The sequence below is a fragment of the Theobroma umbraticum genome, unplaced genomic scaffold (assembly GCF_002168275.2).
Source record: "Theobroma umbraticum cultivar Fairchild unplaced genomic scaffold, ASM216827v3 scaffold_228.0, whole genome shotgun sequence".
Classification (NCBI taxonomy): domain Eukaryota; kingdom Viridiplantae; phylum Streptophyta; class Magnoliopsida; order Malvales; family Malvaceae; genus Theobroma; species Theobroma umbraticum.
Genome location: NW_018397274.1, coordinates 1,479,718 through 1,502,362, shown reverse-complemented (window position 1 = coordinate 1,502,362; position 22,645 = coordinate 1,479,718). Strand labels below are relative to the sequence as shown.

The 22,645-nt window shown below is 34.8% G+C and overlaps 3 protein-coding genes across 4 annotated transcripts; all 3 read right to left on the bottom strand.

Annotated features, from left to right (window-relative positions):
- Window positions 1-64: 64 nt before the first annotated feature.
- Window positions 65-10,230, bottom strand: LOC110427260 (Molecular chaperone Hsp40/DnaJ family protein). 2 transcript variants are annotated; one of them, XM_021442741.2, is made up of 12 exons: window positions 9,698-10,230; window positions 8,571-8,639; window positions 7,191-7,283; window positions 6,602-6,723; window positions 5,173-5,368; window positions 4,155-4,330; window positions 3,098-3,227; window positions 2,403-2,563; window positions 1,656-1,747; window positions 1,295-1,391; window positions 458-520; window positions 65-384 (listed from the first exon to the last, which is right to left on the bottom strand). In XM_021442741.2, the coding sequence occupies exons 1-11, from the start codon at window positions 10,022-10,024 to the stop codon at window positions 475-477; spliced, it is 1,509 nt and encodes a 502-aa protein (XP_021298416.1). In that variant the 5' UTR covers window positions 10,025-10,230; the 3' UTR covers window positions 65-384; window positions 458-474. The 2 variants fall into 2 exon arrangements, with proteins under 2 accessions (XP_021298416.1, XP_021298415.1); XM_021442740.2 differs by having other exon boundaries at window positions 66-520.
- Window positions 10,231-10,886: 656 nt separating this feature from the next.
- Window positions 10,887-15,325, bottom strand: LOC110427131 (uncharacterized). The gene is made up of 5 exons (XM_021442554.2): window positions 14,893-15,325; window positions 13,698-13,839; window positions 12,637-12,866; window positions 11,392-11,565; window positions 10,887-11,240 (listed from the first exon to the last, which is right to left on the bottom strand). The coding sequence occupies exons 1-5, from the start codon at window positions 15,073-15,075 to the stop codon at window positions 11,154-11,156; spliced, it is 816 nt and encodes a 271-aa protein (XP_021298229.1). The 5' UTR covers window positions 15,076-15,325; the 3' UTR covers window positions 10,887-11,153.
- A 1,360-nt stretch (window positions 15,326-16,685) lies between these two features.
- Window positions 16,686-22,645, bottom strand: APT2 (adenine phosphoribosyl transferase 2). The gene is made up of 7 exons (XM_021442660.2): window positions 22,362-22,645; window positions 22,091-22,201; window positions 20,750-20,842; window positions 19,595-19,744; window positions 19,430-19,488; window positions 18,860-18,938; window positions 16,686-17,008 (listed from the first exon to the last, which is right to left on the bottom strand). Exons 1-7 carry the CDS (start codon window positions 22,462-22,464, stop codon window positions 16,956-16,958), a joined length of 648 nt encoding a protein of 215 aa, XP_021298335.1. The 5' UTR covers window positions 22,465-22,645; the 3' UTR covers window positions 16,686-16,955.

The window sequence follows — 22,645 nt, the reverse complement described above, 5'->3', positions numbered from 1 at the left end:
CACATTCCAGTTGGGAAAAGATCAATTAATTTGGCTAAACTTGACTAAATTGAATGAAATAACACCAAGTTCAGTAACTTCTTGGTAGCCCATCATGAGGCTCATGCCTAGATTGAACATGAAATTCCATGAAGATTGCTAAACTTTTACAAATCTTTATTACATTCACCTGTTGTTACAGCCTCCAACTGCTTTATGGTCTATAGTACAGATGGATGACATTTGAGGCAAACCGTATCAAATTTTCAAATAATAAAATTTGCATAAAAAATTAAAAGAATTTCCAATAGTTAGCAAATTGCAATTTGCTCAATGTCGCCTTCTTTCCTTTTTTAGTGCAATTAAAGCTCCTCCAACTAAGTTATCCCACGGCCTTTCAGAACCCTTGATCAGAAAGATGAAAGAACATTTAGCAACATAGTACTCAAGGGCAGGTATGGATAAGTTTAGGCTTAACCTAATCCAGATATCAGATTAGAAGTTGTCTTTCAGCCATTTAAGAGCAACATTTGCAACAGACCTGCAAATATCACATTTTTAAGGTCGAAAAACATAAAACTAATTAACAAAGAAAATAGATGCAATGAATGGTGAGAAGTTTCGTCTCAGGAAAAGAAAACACAATTGAAATGAAAGAACACAAGGAAATATGAGAGAAAGCAGAATGAGATATATTGTGCAGATGATAAATCAGAATGAAGAAAAGAGTCAGTACATCTGGCTTCACAAATTCTAGATCAAGAAAATTTTTAAAAAGATGCTGTAACTGTAAAACTTCTGTTACATGGGATGGTTAACACTCGAAAGTGGTAAATCATGTGACAGGATGGTACGGAGCAGTGGATCACTGGATCTTGCACCACTATCATACCCCATGGATAAAGCTTGAAAGCCCATGCTAGTTTCTTTTTCTAACAATTTGCAGTTACACACTCGAACAGCATTCATGACATACTAAAATGTTAAAAAGAACAACTGCAGATCATAGATAAGAATGCTGGAGAATAACTGCACATATATCGCAATTACAGCATCTAAGAGCTAGATATTACAATCAACTCATCATGGAAACCACCTAACACAATCATGCATTACTTAAATCAAAGAAATCAGGTGTCAAAGAGGAAATTTCAGATGCTGCTAAACTGTGGAGTTCAAATTTTTTTTTTTAAAAAAAAAGAGAAAACTATAATCATGCAAATAATGGTAACATTCACAGCAGCACACGCATCAACAAACACAAGCATTTGAGCATGCGTGTAGACACAAACACACACACACACACAGACATTACCCTGCAAAAGCTTTTAACTTTGTCCATGGATCATTCTGATCTGCTGGTTCTTCAGTTTTCTCTACATCCTTACCAACCTTACTTTCAGCAGTTTTGGCTGCACAAGTAAATATGTAAGCTTAACTCATGTAATCCAAACAATAAGCAACTAATACCTATGCTTACCACACAAGACAAGCAATACAACTTTCTTAGTCCCAGATTGGTGACAATGATATGTTAGTATAACATTGTCTTTGACTACTTCTATTCAAATTCTAAAAGTTTAGGCCACGACAGTGCATCTTGTGAATATGACATCATTACTTTAAATAACAAATATAAAACAAAGCCATTTGCACAAGGTGAGGCAATTTCTTACTGGCAGGCTGAGTTCTAGGGCGTGTTCGTGAACGGCTGCTGGTCGTATTACTCAGAGAGGCAAGTTCCTCAAGCAATTCCCGCTCCTTGGCACTGCAAATACAAGGAAGCATTACAGTGTGAAGTTAGCAGGAATAACTAATTTCAATATATTTAAGCATTAGAGGGAACAGATTTAACAAGGCCAGTGGTAGTCAATAACAGGCATTATACTACGCAACGGCAACTATTTAACCACACTCACTAAACACACACTGAAACACCATAAAATTACTTAATTTAATTGAATTTTCAGATATTTAATCATGAACAACTTTTATGTGACTCTTAACAAGATTCAAAATAAAGACCATGTGTAATTAAGAAAACAACCTTAGAATCACACCAACTGCACCTTTCCCAACTCCTATTGGGCCACTAAAAAGTCTATTGATCCTTTCAACTTTTATTACGTTAACTAAAAATATGAAAAGCAATTAACCAATATGAATTAGCTGACTTTTCATAAAGTGACCTAAACACACTGTTAATTTCAGCTAAGAAGGATAAAGATAAAAGAACCTACTGTTAACAAGTAAAAGAGACGTGTTTACTATTAACGAAAAAATGGAGGATCTATGAGAAATTGACCAACAGTTGAAGGCAACTTCATATGGCCTAGAAGGAACATACTACCAAAAATTAATTCAAAAAGCAGTTTAGCTATTCTATAACCATAAACTAAACACTGATAAAGATCATCTCATACCTTATTCTATTTGGTATGGTTACTTTAATTGTGAACAAATGGTCACCCCGTATAGATGGTTTGTTCAGCTTAGGTGCACCTTTCCTTGCAAGGACTAAGACTTCCCCTGGTTGAGTGCCAGGTGGGATCTGTAGGTCAGTTACCCCTTCCACCGTTTTTACCTGTTATAGTGAAAAGAAATCACTATGTGATAAAGCATGAGATGTTGGTGAGGATAAAATAGGAATAGAGTTGCCACCAACACTAAAATTTATGTGCTAGCAAACTAAATTTTAGCAGATATAGCCAAGCGAACCAGAAAATACTTTTTCTCAGGTGTGGAAGGCAGTGATGAGGCATTGAAAAAACAGTCGCCCATCTCCTCACTTTAAGTTATTCCAGGTTTGTGCAGCACAATTTATGATGAAACGTTGAGAAGATGATTTTGTATGGAAGATTGCATAATAAACTAATGAAAACTAAAACACTGAAAAAATCTTCAACCAAAACTTTAAAAGAAAAGAGCATTAGGCAAGTAAGCAAATGCAGGGTTTTACAGGTGCTACAATAATTGCACATAATATTAGGAACGCGAGCTTTTCCACTTAAAACTATTGCATTTCTTTAATTTATGACAATTGATATGAAAACTAAAACAATTAAGAATTTAATGCATGAATAAATGATAATAAAGACAAAATACAGTGAAAAACTACCTTTACAACAGACCCCAGTATGGCATCAAGATAACTAATGGCCACTGTTGAGGAGAGATTTATGCCATCCCTTTGGATTCCTGCTACCTCTTCAACATCTAGATATACATAAAGATCTCCTGGAGGGCCCCTGCAGAAACCAGAAAATAATGTTCAAGAACTAAATCTCCAAAGATCTAAGACTACAGTTTCTTTTGTCCTACTTCTGTCATCAACACATAATCCCGAAGGTGAAACTGGACACAAGAGGTTAATGTATAAAATCTGTAGCTTGCAAGCCCCCAAACGTAAATTTAATTTTTTATGTAGACAAATTTATCTAAAGCAATCAAGGAGAAGCAACCCTATGATACAAGAAATACACTTCCCTGGAAGTAGTAATGAGAAATAATCATTATATGCATAAATTTAATCATAAAAATTACAAAAGACAGCAGTTGAGTAGAAAAATAAACAAAATAAAGAGGAGGAAGTACATAGAAGAAACACTTCTGTGACAAGACTTCTATGAAACCAAAAAGACATCACCACCTATACATGCAGTACCATCATAGTACAGTCACAAGAAGTTATTCTAATTCCAGTATGATCAAGGAATTTATGAATAGCAATATCGTTATCATCACAATTTAAAGCAAATTACCATTCTTGACTTCAAAAGGTAAGACTGGAGAATACTGATAAGCAAAAACTTAAATCAAAGATTCGATATAATATGAATTGGCTGTCATACTGTAAAATACACATTTTTGCTAGTATTTCAACTTCCTATAAGCAAACACCAGTTCTCTATTTACCAATGTTACACTCGAAAACTTCAATACAAGTTTTAAATTACATGTGCCAAGAAACCAAGTTGCAACTTCTTTTATATCAGGTCCAGAGGTGATTATGGCTGACAGGAAATGGAGCTTATATTTATTTGGTAATATATTTCAAGGGCAAGATATACCTACTATAATTGAAAAAGAAAATGCAACTTCAGATTGCATTCAGCTGATAATACCAGAAGACTTCATTGAGATTAGAGATGCAATAAAAAAGTTCATCCACATACCCTCTTGGCCCAGCATCACCCTCCCCAGCAACTCTGAGGATGCTTCCTGAACTAACTCCAGGAGGAATTTTGACTTTGATATTTTTCTTAACTCGTATACGTCCTTTACCAGAGCATTTCCGACAGTATTCCGAAATGACTTCACCATCCCCACCACAATTTGGACAAACAGAAACCTACAAAATACAATGGAAAAGCTATATAGGCAACATCTTATAACAAAGTCTTCACACATAGGTTCTCAGAACAGAAAACAGTGAGAGAAAAGAGAACGATTCAATCATTATAGTACAAACATGATTGCTTCCTTATCTAGCAGCCATGCTACAAAATCCTACATTAATAATATCTTATAGCAATCATGAACCTTATTAATGTTCGATACCAAATTCAGCAATTTGACTTAATAGAAATGCTATAAATTAAATAGCTGTAATCTCTTACTGTATAAATTCATTAGTTTTCTATTAGAGACCTATTAGACAAAAATCCTCTAGAGATGAAAATAAAAAGTTTATTGGAACAATATCTCCCAAATTTATCTTGTAATTCTCACAGGCTTTACCACTGTAGTGTTGCAAGTTTAGATTGTACCTCTGGCTCTATGGTTATTCCAGCTGTTGTAAAGCAATAAACTTTTCTTCTGTAAAAACTGATCCTTGGAGTCAAACTCTCCCCTTTCAACTCTAATTTTTTTCCACAAAATGGTTTCAATTTGATAGAATATAATGTGACCAACCCAAGCACTGATGAACCTTACCTCAATTTCACCATTGGGTACAGCACGAGTAGCATGTGGATGGTAGGCCATTGTTACAATTAAATAGAATGACTAGTACAACCAAGGTCCTGGTGCTAAAGGTAATTGCACACTTAAAATTTAGACAAAAGGCCAAGTTCAGAAATGATCATTAAGAGCCCTACTTCCTCACAACACCCCCCTCACTCTCAGGCACCCCAAAAGGAAAAAAGGCAATCAAGAGTCCAAAGGAACTAAATGAAAAATATTTCTTATTACCTGTGAAAACAAGCCAAAGGGTGTCTGCTCGGTTCTCATAACTTGACCCCTTCCACCACAAGTTGAGCATATCCTCATCTTTGACCCGACCTTTGCTCCAGTACCAAGACAAGCTTCACATGTTTCTAAATGGGAAAGCCCAAATTCCTTTTCAGCTCCAAAAATAGCCTCCGAAAATTGTAAAGCAATGTCATAACTGAAAATATTGGAATTATCAGAACAATATTGACTATAAAAGCCCTTGAACAAGGACATATATAGCACAGAAACAGAAAAACATATAAATAGAAACATGCAGGAAATATTGACAAATAAATACACATTATTAGCAAGCGAGGCCTCAAATACTATAAATGATATATTTCTTTCATAATCAAACTCAAAGACACTATGAACTGCTTCTTAATAAGAGAAGTACAGTCACCTGGACTTAGCTCAAGAGGTAAGGAGGATGGAGTGGGATTTAGGTTTAAGTCATAGTAGTCTCTCTTGTATTAAAAAAAAAAAGGAGAGAGAACTCATTTAAGCATAAAAAGAGAACATACAAATAATTGGAAAATCAGAGTTTGGAAATAGACAATTTTCTAGCGAAAAAGGACGGCTACCCCAGTATGTGGCCAATATAGGACCTAAAAAATTAATAACAACAAATTAGACAACATATAACAAAGAAACTTTCACGCAGGCACAAGAGAAAAACACAATATAGCATAAACATGCACTGAAAATTTTTAGAAATTGTTATTAAATTTGTAATTTATAACCATCATTTGGTAAATGGAATTACTTGATGGGAACCTAAGAAAACATAGAACTTCGAAGGCATTATTTTCCACATTTTCCAGGAGAGTGACGAAAAGCAATTTAGTATTCTCAATGCATCAGATGACAATGCCAACTTGAGTTGCTAAAGAAAACAATTATACTAGGCATGGTACACCTCATTTGACTCAATACAAGACATTGAACAATTAGTCAATCATGCTCCAGTTAGCAGTAGGATATGAGGTGTTCAGATTGACCAAGTCCATTTCACATTAAGAGCTGGTTTCAATTAGTAAGTTTTGGAAATGAAATTGTTCACAAAATATAAAAGGTTTAATGAACTTAGAATCCTGCAACAACAAACACCCCCACCCCACTACAAGGAAAAAATAAGGAGAAAAGTGTGTAGTCACACAGAGGAAGAGAACATCATTCAGCAACATAAAAGCCTGCAGAAATAAGTAAGCTCAGAAAGCAGCCGATACTAGATAGCAGTACATGAGGTCAATCTCATTTTTGTAGTCAAAACAGACATAAAAGTGATCATGCCTAAGTTTAGTATGCATACTAAAGTAATCAGTCAATTAGCGCTTAGTATAACAAAAGTGAATGATCAAAGGACCACTAACTATCATTAAAACCTCAGAAACAGATCTCAACTTACCGTACATCATCACCTTTAGTAACTGTACTACGACGGCCTGTTCTGAATCCAGTTTGGTCCATGCCAGGAAAACCACCCATACTTGGTCCAAAGAATGTCTCAAAGAGATCAAAGGGATTAGTCTGCAGGAGAAGATAAACAATATGTAAGTTGTACTTAACCTACAGCTGTCTAGAGGTTCTACTGCTGCCTAGGTCAATCGCATGCTAGTTCATGGAGCATCCATCATGATTTCCCACATAACTAAAAGCAGCATAACTCTTTTAGAAGGACACATGGTTAACAAATTGGCAAGCGAAAGGGCAAAAGAGACTCAGATGGCCAAACCGACAAACCCCTCTAATAATCTTCCCACAAGGATTATAAATTCCATATTGAAAGTGACATTGTTCTTATGCTAACAGTCAGACAACCAAATATTTAGGAACTAATAATCAAACAGGTACCTTGCTTTCCAAATATGGTTCACACATCTTTCAGTGAAGTAATCAACAAGCACAGCATGTCTATTCTTCAAGCATATTTCAAATATTCATTGTCATTAGTGGTACAACAAAACTTAGTATAAAAATACACACTACATGCTTACCGTATAAGCACTGGACTGTCCCCCTACTGCACTTTTGACTCCAGCTTCACCATATTGATCATACAAAGCTCTCTTTTTATCATCTGATAACACCTGACAGTGTTGCACTTCATTGTTCAAAAAATAACATGATGAATGAAAATTTTGAGTATGGTAATGTACTTTCACACAAAGGAACCTCTAGGAAAGAACACTTGCAGTACACTATGCTCCAAAAACTGAAATGTGACTAACGAGGAAGAGAATAAAATATAAAACAATTATGTATGTCAACATGATAAATATCAAGAGCTCCATATGCAATCATAGGATAAACAACAGAAGTTGTATCTTAAGATTTCAAGGCATGCTGAATCAGTAATTAACAATGCATTGCATGATATATAGAAAGATACCAACATGCAAGAAGGCCAATTAATTAACTTGAAACCATAACAAACTCACCCTTTTGGAACTTCCTTTCTCAGTCCAAAGCAGGATGAATATTATATTATATGCGTTCTATGACCTCTTGACGATGAAGCGGTTAACTGTGTTTAGTTTGTTGGGTGCAAGAATATTTTGATACTTTTTCAACAACCTTAGCATCCAATTCCCCCTTTTCCCTGGAGTCTGAAATTGTTTAAGTCCAAGAGTACTTGATGGACATCCTAACAAGCCTAACTCTATATTGTACACACCCAAAACGTAAATAACAGGTCGATTATATACCACAATAAAAAATAAGAACCCTTATATTCACTGTCCTTTTAATTGCAATATTCAATTTCAATGCTCAACAACAATAATACATCTCTTTCTATCTTTTACACATGGATTCAAGAAAAAATTTGTATAAACAGATCAAATATCCAGTTCTTACAGTATCATAGACACATTCCGCATATATCTACGAATCTATTTCCCCCTTGCTAATCCTTGGTCCTACAATTAAATTGTTCTAAAATATGCAATCTGGTTCAAATATGTCAAAAAAAAGTTGTAGAAATGATGAATAACTGACATGGAAATTGCCAACTATGTTCACAAGCAAGAGAGAGAGAGAGAGAGAGAGAGAGTGAGGGAGACCCAAAACAAACATGCAAATGATTAGAGTAGAAATTTAACATTTTATTCCAATTCTTTTGTTTCAGGCATTCAGGTAAACAAACAAAGTATTCTTGGCATACTATTAATTGCCACAGAGAACTAAAGACAAACTGTAAGAGGAAAAAATTACGTAAAATATAGGTGATTGTTATAAGGCTATCCACAAACACAACCAATCGAGAAAACCACGTAAAACATAAAGCTAATAACATATTTCAACTAGCAGTACTCTGCACACCAGTAATCATGGAAATTTTTTGAAATAGTTGGTCAATAAACTTTTGTGCATACCTCATATGCAGCACTAATCTCCTTAAACTTTTCAGTAGCTCCTGGTTCCTTATTGACATCAGGATGATACTTCAAATTAAGATAAAAGTTATAATGTCAGAATTACCAAGACAAACAAAAACAAAAGTTGATAAATAAACAAATCATTAGCATACATAATCCACTACAAACTTATCAGCTTCAAATTTGTAACAAAGTGAATTTAAAATTAAAAGACAATGAACTTAAACAGGCTAGCATGAACTACAATCATATAACTGCCAATCTTACAACGATTCTGCCACTGATATTATGGTTGGCAATAGGTTATATTCAGTTGGGCTCGGAATATTTCCAAGAAAGACTGCAAATTATTTGGGCTGAATAGAACAGCTTTTTCCAATGCTGCCATAGAAGATTTCAGGGTTTTTCATTCCTTGATATCTAAATTAGGCTGGCTATCAACTACAATGGAAAAGATGGGCCAAATGAGGTCAGATATACATAAAATAACTCATTATAATTGTTACTCAATTCATGCCCTCCTCTAATACACAAAACTTACAAAAAATTTACGAAAGAAGTATCTCAAAAATAACCCAGGTTATGTTACAGTTTTATCATCCAAAGCATGAAGATTCTCTTAAGACCCTCAAAAGGTTTTTGCCAAGATGAGATGACTAATACAATGACAAAGGAACAAGCAAATGTCTAGCCACATTCTTTTTTCTTTGTCCATCTAGCAAAATCAAAATCAAGAATAACACCATCTTCTACTTAACATTTTCCCTTTTCCACAATTTGCATATCTTTCCACTAAATATTTCCTTCTCGTTTCCTCAGGAGATACTCCAACCACTCCAACAGTTAAAACTTCACACTTTCAACTATGAGCTCTCGGTTCCGAATCTCAGGTTTGGCTGCCAAAGAGGTACACCTCTTTTTATAGGCCAAGACCTAACGTGCTTTCATATGTACTAAAAAGCGGAAAAAAAGCAAGAGCATTTCCGTCTCTTATCTAAAACACCCATTTAAACTTCACTCTTCTTTTGCTTTCCTACCTCAGTTGTCTCAACCCAAAAAAACAAAAAGGAAAACCAAATTACAAAACAGAAAGGAAATGAAAAATAAAGAATTGAGTGAGGTACCTGACGAGCTAATCTACGATAAGCGGCCTTAATTTCTTTACTGGAAGCTGATTTTGGTATTCCAAGAGTAGCATAGTAATCCCCAGAAGCAGCGACCACCGTCCCAAAACGGTGAGCACCGACCCTGCCATTATTCAATCTCCAAGAACAAGTTGAAGAGGGAGACGAACTCACGCAAGCAAAGCTGTCGTGGGACCTGAGACGGGTCCCGCCATTGAAGAAAACAGAACAAGAAGAAGAAGAAGAAGATTGGGAAGCGTTTGAAGGGCGTTCCGTTGGGAAGCTGAGAGAAGAAGGGAGCAGAGATAGGGAAGTAGTGGCAGCCATTACAGAAGTGCGTCTGTCTCTGGCTCTCGGAGTTTTGGATAAAATGGGTCTAATAAGAGTAAATGCTGGGTTTGATCTCGTTCATGGTTGGTTCGAGCCGCGTTTCGAACAGACCGCCGCAGAGAAGAGAGACTGAAGGAAAGGAGGGCAGAGGAAAGCCGAAAGTGGCCAGAGCCAGGAAGATTGAATTTGTGGCTGTAACTTTGTTTTTGCACCAACACGTTTTGTCAATGCTACCCACCATTTTTCTTTCTTTCTTTTTTTTGTCCTTTTTCTTCAAAAAGCAAAAAAAATATACTTTAAACGTTAATTTCTCGAAAAAAAATTTTGCAAAAAGGGATCATTTAAAAGAAAATAAATTTCATATAAAAGTTAGTGCAATATTCATGAATTATAACTTAAATTAAATAAAATAGTTAGAATTATGAACTTATAGAGAAGATTAATGAATGTGTTACGATAAGAAGTATTGTTCAAGTTTTTAAGTTTTTTTAGATCAAAATAATTATAAGAGTCGTAGTAGATCATTCAATACACTGTAAAACTGAAACACCTTTATAAAAATTAATCCATAAAAATTACTAACATCATTTTGTTACAAAAGTATTACTCTCACACTGAAAACCCAACATGCTTTGATGATTTTGCAAACACAAATTTCTTAATTTAAAATAGGAATGAGATGATTAAATTATTACTAGAATAATTTATTTTTCCCACTTTATGTTCTTAGATTATATTTTGGTAATTTGGATAAACAGCCAGTTAATAATTGAATCAAATAACTTAGTACACAGTTAATTTCTTTTCCTACTTATAATAAATCCTATTCTTGGTACATTTTATGTGGTGAAATTCATGGTAAATTCACAAGTAAATATAGTAATCAAATTGATTTACTTTGAAATATAAATGTGAAATTTCTTTAACAATCAACAATTATGACTGTTTACTCCAAACACCACGTTAAGCCTATGGCCACATATCAGACACAAGACTAAATTACACAACAAACATACCATCTTACGGCAAACAGATTATAAAGCACTGACAGCTTAGCATATTGTGCTAGTTTCTATAGTCATAAATAAAGCTAAACACTTCATCCCTACATGCTCCATTCTTATTTTTAGAAGACATCTGGGTGGAAACGCCCTGGGATGGAGTTGCTTTGCTGTGCCTGTCTCAGATGCATCGTCAATGCGTAGTTATTTACCTGCAACACAAGCAAACCACACAAATGAGTTTGTTCGGTCGACAGAATAGTAACGTGTTTCAGCTTGTAAGTCTTTATTACGTAAACATTTATGCACTTTTTTTTTTTTTTGACTGTATGGCATAATCCGAAGAAATGTCTATATTCTGACCTCTAGAGTTCGCAACTGCTCCTGATACTGAGACACCAACTGCTTCAGATGTTGCAACTCATGGTTTTTATCTTGATACTCCTTTTGACGTTCATGTTGGATTGCCACAGCTCGTTTGAGGACCGTATTTTCTTGAATCAACACCTCAATCTGTTCCTTTAACATGATATTTTCCTGACAACAAAAGAATACAATCAAGTCAATAAGGTGATGTTTAACACAGCTTCAAAACAAAAAATGAAAGAAAAAGACGACATTATTATTATCCAATATTAAACCCATGTTCAATTTACATGGATATTTCAAAAACTATAAACCAACAATTTTAACATGATTATATTAAAAATTGCAACAGCTGAACTTAAAACCTTCTAACCCACATTTCCCCGTCCCTTTCGCCCTCCCTTTGAAGAAAAATAAAGGCTTAGTTCTATGATAACCACTGAAATGATCACAATGATCAAATATTCAACAGCATCGCATTTGCTCCACAGTCAATGTGACCAAATTTGGATCTGAAAGCAACCTGTCAGGAGCAAGTCTAATTTCTCAAGAACCGAGAAGACAATAACCATCTATTTCATGTCTTTCTCATTGACTATAGAGTCATCCACACCTGAATCTCAACTCTACTCGAAACCAAGAACATGTAATGAATCACAGTTCAGAGGACTGGCACCTTTACCACCACAAAGTTCTACCATTCAGTTCCTCCAAAAGAACCATGGACACTAGATCATAGACAAAACCTTTATCACCACCTAATATATGTCTTTCCAAATGACTCTAGAGTTATCCTCACATGAACTTCAACTCTACTTTAAACCAGGAACATGTAATGAAGCACAGTTCAGAGGATTGCCACCTTTATCACCACAAAGCTCTATCATTCCAGCTTCTCCAAAAGAACCATGCACGATAGATCATAGACAAATTTGTCACCAAAGGGGAAAGGACAAGAGGGGAGAAAAATGATGTTTTATTGGACAATGGTAATGAAACACATTCAAAATATACTTTTTGGCCATGCCTTTGGCTTATTGGTAAAAAGGCAGGATGACCCTAGCTTCAGGGACAGACACCTTTCATTGCAGATCATATTTAATCGTGCTAAGCTTAATCAAGTTCATGTGATCACCTAACAAACGCGAGTGTCCACCATATGACATTTTGCCTAAAAGTTTCTTCATAAGTCCTGCATGACTTTTGGCTAATCTAGAAAAGCATGACAATACGGATACATACCTTGTGAAAATTTTGTGCTGCCTCTTCAGCAGCAGATCTACTAATGGACTTCTCCAGAACCTCCAGCAGTTTAGAGGCACGGGCCTTGGCATCATCCACACTTGTAGCACTCATCATCTCCCTCACAAACAAGTCCACCCATTCTGCACCATCAACAGGCAGTTTTTCAGGGGCTGATGGATTCTGAACAGGCACAGTAGCAGTAGCTTCCCCATCATTGGTCAACGTACCTACAGTTTCAAATGCAGATGTAAGATCCCCTTCTTTAAGAAATGAGAATCACCTACCTTAAAGCAGATGGCATGTACACACAGCAAAACAATTAAACATAAAATAATTAATTTTGTGGTATCAGATTATATTCAGATTCAAGTTACATATATAACTGATGTACATAAAATATCATACTGAAATTGATCATAACCACAACATAATAGTGGAAGCATATAGTTAAGGGCTTGGACATCAAACATGTTGAGTCAAGATTCAAAAGAAGATCCCTCAATTCTTTCTCTCATTCAAAATTCAATTTTGTTGATTTGCATAAGTATCTAAAGAAGAAAAGGCAAAATAGTGGTAAATTGAGTTGAAGCTTTAAAGCGAATTCATTAATCTCATGGTGTAAAGACTCTAAGAAAGCCTTTATGCTTTATTCCCTTTTCAATCTGCTTTTAATTTTTCTTTTTTTAATAAATTGGGGAGAGGGGATTCGAACCTGCTCTTTAGGCAGGGGGATAATGCACCAACTAATGAGCCAAATGCTCGGGTGCAATTTGCTTGTAAATTTAACCATTAGGCATATGAAACATTCCAAAGTCTGTCAAGCAGATGCTAGAATTGAATCAAAGATAGCAATAGCATCACCTAATTGACTGGTTCACACTGAAAATCTACAAGTCAAATCGGTTTTGCAAAATCAACCATCAATCAAAAACATATTAAATGTTAAAAGGAATACATGATGGAAAAAAGATACAATTGAAGATAATACACATTGATCATAAACTAAGATGGCAATGTTAAATTAAAATAAATCACAATTGCAAAAAGTAGTGGCATACCCAGCTCTGCAGCTGCACCCAGTTCTTCAACAGGACCTGACCTTTCCCCTATAGCCTCTGCAGCTCCCAAGCAAAGTTCCTGCAGCCTCTTGACAGCAGTGTCTATATCATTGCCACATTCTAGCAGTGCTCTCTCCAGAAGCTGCAAGGAATATTTGTTAAATATCAATAGAAGAGACATATTCATCATTATTTTGACAGCCAACAGTAATCTCTTCATTGACCAATGGATTAGTAAAAGCAAACAGTTAAATGCTACGAAACAGAAAAGAAGCAAAGCAGCTAAACATTTTATCCACTAAACCAACTAATCTTATATACACAAATATTTTGTGCAGTCACACAACTGATTCAATAATCTTGGTGAAAGAATTATATCTTCAATCGTGGGGAATGACATCACTAAGCGATGCCAACAATAACAATAAGGCCCCGTTTGGCAAACCAGGTTGTCCCCAAAATTACATTGGACCTTAAGGGTCCGCAATCTGGCCTTAAGTGCTGCGGGAGAGCCTTCCCACCACATTGCACCGATATTCAAAACCAGTCCTAATTAAGGCCAGTACACTAAAATTCCAGAAGCATCAATAGAAGCAATGAAACCACAACCACTCCGCAAGGAATTGAATGAAGATTATCATAGAAGTACCCAACGGTATGGTCCCACTTAATTGGGACCTCACAGAAAAGAACTCGAACATAGTCATACCCTCAAAGATTTTTCCATTAGAAGCCACTTTCATGGCTTCAATCCACACAATTGCAATTGTTAACGGAAGACTTTTACCATAAAAATTAATTGGAAGATAAAATTTGCATTCTCCTCTTTTAAATAAATTTTACAATAAAGCATTAAAATTTTTCACTCAAAATAAAAATTAAAACTAATACAATTCTCTTTTGTTTGCAGGAAAAGCCAACGAACCAAAAGGATAAACAAAACAACCAATCCAAGTTTAATATTTAATCCATTTATCTCCATTTCCATCTCAGCGTCGAAACAGAATTATCAAAGCAAGGAATCAATAAACAATACTACCGTAGTCATAAATCTTTGAAACCTAATTTGCTAATACTATAAGAATTTACTATTCCTAAAAAATAAAATTTACAAATTTACATTCTGCATCTAATCATCGCAAGTATTTACAAAAATAAAATATAAAATATCTTTTTAAAAAAAAAAGCGATATACCTCGGGGTCCATTTGAGGGAAAAGAGCTTCGAGGTGAGCGAGGGAAGACGGCGGCGGAGAAAAACGAACAGACGAAGGAGATGAAGGCGAGCAGCGCCGGAGCTTCTTAGAGACAGAAGCCGATGGCGACGACGGGATATCCTCGAAGAACGATCTCTTACTCCCGCACACTGCCGCAGACATCCTTCGCTAAATCAAAGAAAATCTCTCTTTCTCTCTCTACCAATCTCTCTCCCTCCCTTCCTCTCTCTCTACTTCAAAAAAAGAAAAGAACAATTAGGGTTTTCTTGGGGAAGGCAACTTTCCTGTTTGGACGATGAGAAATTGGGGGATTCCTTACGAAGAGGATTTGCCTTTGGGCTTAGAATTTCTGATTAGTAGGGGTTTATATCTTGGTGGTGGTGGAGAAGAAAAGTAATGCATAAAGCGGTGCTGTTTTGTTTTTATTTTATTTTTTTATATTTCATTATTATGGTTTTTGAGTAAGGGGCCAGGCGACGGGCGCGTGGAGGAGATTCCGGGGTTCGCCGGGGTGGCGCGTTGGCTTGGGTTGGGAGATCTAATTTAAAAAAGTGGAATAAAACGGTAACTAATCTTAATAATAATCGAATATTAAGTTTGGATTTTTTTTCAGTTTTTTTCCTTTTAATAGGCTAAATTAATTCTTTTTCTTTGTTATTTCAATTTTGTCAAAGATTCAACTACTATTTTCTTTATTTTCAAAAACAAATAATAAATTTGACAAAAAAAATACCCATTATCTAAAATTATTTACACTATTAATGATGAGTTTTTAAAAATTTTTAATTTTATTAATATATATTTTAAAATTACTTATAATTAAATTATTTCTTAAAATACATAAATTATTGAATCAGAGAAGTTATTATAATTAACGAATGATTAATTGTTATTAGTTAAAACTTAATTTATCATTTTATATCCATGTAACACAAGTGTAAAGGGTGTTAAATGTCATGTGACAATTTCATTATAAAACATTAACATGCCAAATCACAATCCAATATGGTAAGTGAACATGTCGAATCAACACATACCAAATCATTACCCACATAACACAAAATGATAAATAACATTTTAACTAAAAAAAATTAATCAATTATTTAATTTAAAATAAAATATAAATATTCAATTGAATGTAATAAAAAAAAATTTAAAAATTTTTTAAAAAATTTTAAAAATATAGAATATATTTTTAAAAAATCGTGTATATTTTCCACTAAATAAATAAATTTGCTTATGTACCTTATGTATAATTGGGTTGATAAAATGATTCAAGCCCATGACCTTAGGCTTTATGTTGATGGGTTTGAATTTTATGGGGTGGCTTTAAGGAAAAGGGAAATGATCTGTTCAATTTTAAAATAGAAAAATATAAATATTCAATTGAATGCAATAAAAATTAAAAAAAAATATATTTTTGCAAGGTTCACTAAATAAATAAATTTGCTTATTTAACTTATATATAATTGGGTTGATAAAATCATTCAAGCCCATGAGCTTAGGCCTTATCTGGATGGGCTTCAATTTTATGGGGTGGCTTTGAGGAAAAGGGCAAAAGATCTGTTCAATTTCAGGGTGGACTTGGGCTGTACATCTTAAGCTGGGGCTCATCCAGTTAGATAAATTTTGGATAAATATTTTGTTTTGTATATTTCATAGGTTTTTTATAAAAAATAAATCAAGTGTTTATATATTAACAGTATGAAATATATGAGTTATTGTACTAAAAATCTTAAAAACTGGCCTCTCAATATGAACTGACAAGCATCTGGAAACAGCTGACATATTGATGTGGTAAATTGAATAAACAACAATCAGGTACTGACATGCCACAGCAATTCATTCAAAGCTATGAAGAATGTAAAAAAACTAAAAGACCCTAAACAACAAATACACCTGAACATGTTTCCTGGTAAAGAGGATTACAACAAAGGGTGGTTAAGAAAAAAAGAAAAAGCATAGAAAACTAATCACATTTTTGGAATGGGATTTGAATGGGGAACCATACTTTTGCTTTGAGAATGAGAAACCCCATATGTTCAAGTAGCAGAGAGGTAGACGTCGTCATGCCTGCATGTTTCAACTCCATTAACTGCAAAGAAGTGAAGCTCAATAGTCAGGCAAGCTGAAGACAGAGCTTACATAGCTCTAAATGTCAGTGGATGCAGTTCAAAAGGATAAAATGTGTACACGGAGTGGCAAATATGATGGCTTTAGCAATAAAAACACCATTTTTTGTACTTATTCATGATTCCGAGACTCCCTAATTGTATAGTAACAAGATTACTTTTTGTACAGAGACTCGACAACTGTAAGGTGTTAAAGAGTGTCTAAAGCTGAAAATAGAGCGAGCATGTATGAGATTATACAAGCATAACCAGCTCCAGAAGTTGTCGTTTCATTACTTGAAGCAATACACAAAGAGACAAATCTGCATTGGACCCTTCTTTTAGAGCTCCAGTGCCTCAGATGGCACCAAATATGTGACAAGGTTTTGACCTGCTCAACATTAGTTCTCACTGTCTTGGCTATAGAATGAAAGTTGGTCTCACCTATTTATCATGGTAACTGTGTCACACAGACAAATTTAACGACTTCAAGTGCACCAAGTCCACTTCCAATGAATCAAAACAATATTGTTCAAATTACGTCTTTTCTTTCTTTTTCTCATTGACAGGTAACTAAAGTCTACAGCAGTGCATGTTCCATCAACATTTTCCTTATTTTCCACTTAAACCTGAATCAATTGGTCGATTATAGAAAGAAAAGGATATTAACAATTGGATTTGTATCCAACTATGGGTGATTTCAATAAGTAATCAGTATCAGAGAACATCCCACCTTCTTTCAGCTAATCCTATTTCAAGACTAAATTCTAAGTAAGAATTTAGCCACCCAAACCTTATCTAGATATCATCCCATGCTTAATGCTTCTGTCACTTTACCTTGTCCTTTCAGAACTTATTAGTCATATAAGCCTAGTGCTGTCATCTATCGACATTCCAAACTAGAAACATCTCATTGAACTTTATTTTTAGTAGGGTACTCCAAAATCTTACAGATGCACAAGGACAAGCATTGTTTTCTTTTTATTTACCTTAACAACAATTAAACTCTCTCTCTCTCTCTCTCTCTCATCCCCTAAAGTTTGGTAGAGGCCTAGGAAAAATACATAGCACAAACTAATAATTAGCCTTTTCATTGTGTAGTACCTTCCAAGGAAGCTTTTTAAATGAAAGAAACCAACAAAGTATCACAAAATACTTGAAAAGCCAGAAACCGTAACCATACAAGTGTGACATGAGAAAGAAAAGAATGGCCAAGTTGCATGGATATGCTAGGATTTCACTTCCTGATGGGACAGCAATATCTTGAGATACACAGTGCATTATTTCTTGCAGAAAAGATAATAAAGCATTATCTCTACTCTTTAAAGAAAGTATATAGAACTAGAAATTGTAAAATCTCAATCAAGTACAAAACAGTTCAAGTTGTGGGGATCCTAAATCATTCAATCTCTTCTAGAAATATCAAGAAGGGATAAATTACAAAAAATCCTCTCGCAAGCATATTGATATTGCTCTCTTACCATTTCTTCAATAAAGCTTTCCCATTGGCATGATTAAGTAGAAATCAAAATGTAGATGAAACAGTTAAGCGGAAAGAAGCCAGAAAAAAAAAAATTAGCCAGCTATTGAGGAATGTGCAGTTTCAAAATAAAAAGGGATAAGGATAATGCCGATGTCTTCACCCAATCACTCCTACACAGGAAGGGAAGTGAGATTTGTAAATTATCCTAGTATGAATGGACTTTATTTTATTTGGATGAAACATTCAACTTCTTTTCTGACCCACAATTTGAAAGGACAAGAAAGCAAGAAAGTGGAACTCATTTAATAGTACATAACTTCAATTAACATAGAGATAAAAAATGAAATGATACCAGAAGGTGCAGAACAATTTGTCTGCTGGCGTGGCTCCACAAGAATATACAAGGGCTTTCCATTTAGTCTATGCTGTCCCTGCAAAACATCCAAATGTTAAATTTTAATTTTAATGGAAAAAATTGTAACATCTGCTTCAGTGAGCTAAACAAGCAGCAAAAGCGTAGGAGCAGACAAGATTAGAGCTATTAAAATTTGAAACAGAGATAAACTCAAACAGCAGCAGGTGATGTCAGTATGATAACATTATTAGAAGGAATTTTTATGGTAAAGAAAAGTAAAAAATCTTAAATTTGCACAAATGGTTTATATCAAGACAAGAAGTCAGTACTTAATCATCCATCAATGGACACCATCAAAGCAACTTTATCATTTTATAATCAAAGGGGTAATACAGTCCAAAGAAGTAGAGCACTGAGTCGATTATTTTCTGAAACAAAATTCATAGCAGGGTAATAGTAGTAGAGCCATGGCTGTAGTAGAAAAAGAAGAAACCTATGTTCTGAACCAGTTTATATATTACATTTTCAGGAATAATGCAACATGTAAAGAAGTCTATCACACATTACCTTAACCTCACGCAGCCCAACAACACATGCACATTCAACCACTTCAGCCCCAACACGTTCTAGTAAAAGAGTAGCCCAAACAGAATTTCAGTCATAGAACTTTCAAAATGTATGCCAAATTAGGGGAAAAAAAGGGGAAGTACATGCATGAACTCCAGACATTACCTAATAGGCGTATTGCAGCAGAAAGAGTCCCACCTGTAGCGACCAAATCATCAATAACCAAGGCACGTTCCCCAGGTTGAACAGCTCCAACGTGCATTTCCAGACAGTCAGTGCCATATTCGAGCACATATGCTTCGGAGATCACTTCTCCTGGTGTTAATATAGTGAAGGGCTTAAATTACAATTCAAGTACCAAATATTTATGAAAAGAATGGTTTGATAAGACTATTTCCACAATTCTGGCTATCCTGGTTTCAACGCAAGTTCGAACAAGAACAAACAATTGAAATGGTATTGAGAATTGAGATTTAGAATAGATAGATCTTTACTTAATTAACAATCTATGGCTGAAAATAACTTTCGAACTGAAAATAAGGTATTTTTTCACAATCAATGTCTTTACAGACAATGATGTTCTCACAATCTTTAATTACATGGTTACATATACCCATTGCACCATTGGCTATCACACTCCTTGACATTTCAAATTAGGAAGAGTTTGGAATTGGCAGTTTGGAAGTTTCTGCTGGCATTGGCATTTTCCTAACACAAATTTTCCTATCCTTTTCCCCTTTCCCTTGGCAGGGTTCCAAAGTCCTCTTTACTACTTTTACTACCTGGTAATTAAGTATTCTCCTTTCAGTGATTATAGCTTCCATCTAAGTGGCATAAGAAACTGGCGTTAATATGAAAGAATATAGTACAAGGGACACCCTCTCCCCATGCTTCCAGCTCTGCTTGTTTGACTTCATAGGGTCCACCATGGGTCAGATTCTGTAGTTCAGGCTGAAATTGTAGGTAATTTGCTTCTTAAGATGTTTTCCATCCTACCATGCTTCTTATAATTGCCTTATAGTGGTAAAATAGACTAAAAGTTATTTCTGTTCCCCAGCCCCAATATTTCAGTGGGAAAGCATAAATCCTAGCTAATGCAGCCAGAAATATGATATTGACTCTTTTCAAGAAAACAACATATCAAAGATATCCTTCTTTTCATCCTAAATTATGTTAAAACACATAGCTTTTTCACTTTAAGTCAAAATCCAAAGAAGTGGGTCTCATTAATCAATCCAGGTGAAAAGCTATATATCAAATTCATCAAGACTATATGATTTGATGTTTGGCTTATACTAGTAGTCACGTACAAAAGCATACCTGGCAACTTTCTAGGTTTACGTAAAGGAACAAACTTGGCACCAATAGCCAATGCAACTGAGGGGCCAAACATAAATCCTCTAGCCTCAACACCTAGAATGTAAATTGACCATGTGAGCAACTATCAAAGGTAAGCAATTATAGAACCAACTTCAATAGTTAGAATAGTTTAGCATCTAAAGTAACTCAAAAAACAACAAAAACAATTACGGTTATAGTACAGTATAAAAGATAGGTTGAATTCAAAGGAAAAGGAACTGAGATAAATAAGTCATTTTTTATGAGTTAGATGAACCGACTAGCTGATCAAATGAGACATTGGAGCTTGAGTTAGCCCAGGCGTCCCAGAGTTCCCTTTCTACTGCTAATAATTCCATGCCACAATCATGACTGGTTTGGCCTTCAAATGCCACTGAGACAAAGACTTAACCCTCACATCTTTGGAAAATGTCATCATAGGCTAAATGTTTGTGACCAAGAAGAGTATTCCCAATTGAACCTTGAAACTCTATACTTGAATAAAGTGACTGATTAAAATCGATTTTACCATGTAAGAGTGAAAGAAATTAGAGCTTTCCATGCATGGAATATAGTTATAATTGCTTGCAGATATAAAAGAATTTGTAGCTACAAATGACCACAGTTGTCTTATCATATTTTATTTAACCATACTAAAGCACTGACCTAACTGACCTAATTATCTCAGACGGATTTAGAAAATCAATTCCACTCAAGCAAATATCATATGGATTCCATGCCTGAATATAATATCCAGAGCTTAATAACCAGTTATAAACCAGAATTTATCATGGCTACCATGACTTCAGGAGACACAAATTTCAGTTGATCTAAAATAAAATGAAGAAAAAGAAAGCCCCTTTTCTGAGATTGACAAAACTTAAGAAGGAAAACATTTCTTCTTCAAAAGAAGTCACTGCTTTAAAACATGGTAAAACAAGCCTGCCTGTGCAAAAAAAAAAAATTAGGAAAGTTAAAATGAAGCAAGCAATGAGCCTGACTGAAACCACATTAGCTCATAGAATAAAATAAAAAAATCAATCCTACCCACTTATACAAACTTAAATATATAAGAAGGAAAGAAAAAATCTCATCATAACAACTTATATACATTTCAACTTTTGCATGATAAAAAATGAATACAAAACCCCCAACTTGACTTAAACTTTTTCTACAATGAATCCAGACCTGTATAATGGGCAGACCAAGAGCACTCAAAATTATACTACATATAATAACAAAAGGAAAACAAAATGGGAAGTGTGGTTGCATGTGTGAGAAGGAAAGACAAAGAAAAAGAAAGAAAGAAAAGAGAGGGTATACCAGCAACAACAGAGATAGCCATATCTCTATAACGATCAACAAAGATATCCACGGTATCTTTGAAACACTTGTGATCAAGTAACAGTGTTGTTATGTCCTGGAACATAATCCCTTAACATAAAACAAAAAAACCCAAGTTACAAAAACCAAGAAAAAGTTGAACATTTTACTACAAATAGACCTGCTTCAGAATTTTGCTTACAAGAAACCAAAAGAGAGGGAGAAAGAGAGAGAAGAGCCTCTGTTTTTTTTTTTTTTGTGGAGGAAAAACCTGGTTTTGGGAAGTGAGGAACAACTCTAATGGCTTCAGAAATGGCCTTCAACCTTGGGTCTCCTTGTAAACCATTCTGATCTCCTGCAAACATTTTCTCCATTTCTGTTCCTCTGTAAGAAGCTTCTGTTTAAGTGTGCCAAGTGGGTTAGCAAGAGCTCTTTTGTTTTTTCCCTCCCAAAGATAAACCCAGTGCTCTTTTTAACTTCAGCTGGCTTATGACAGCAGAAGAAAGAGAGAGAGAGAAAGGGTTATTAATAATGTGTATCTTTGTTGGCAAAAGC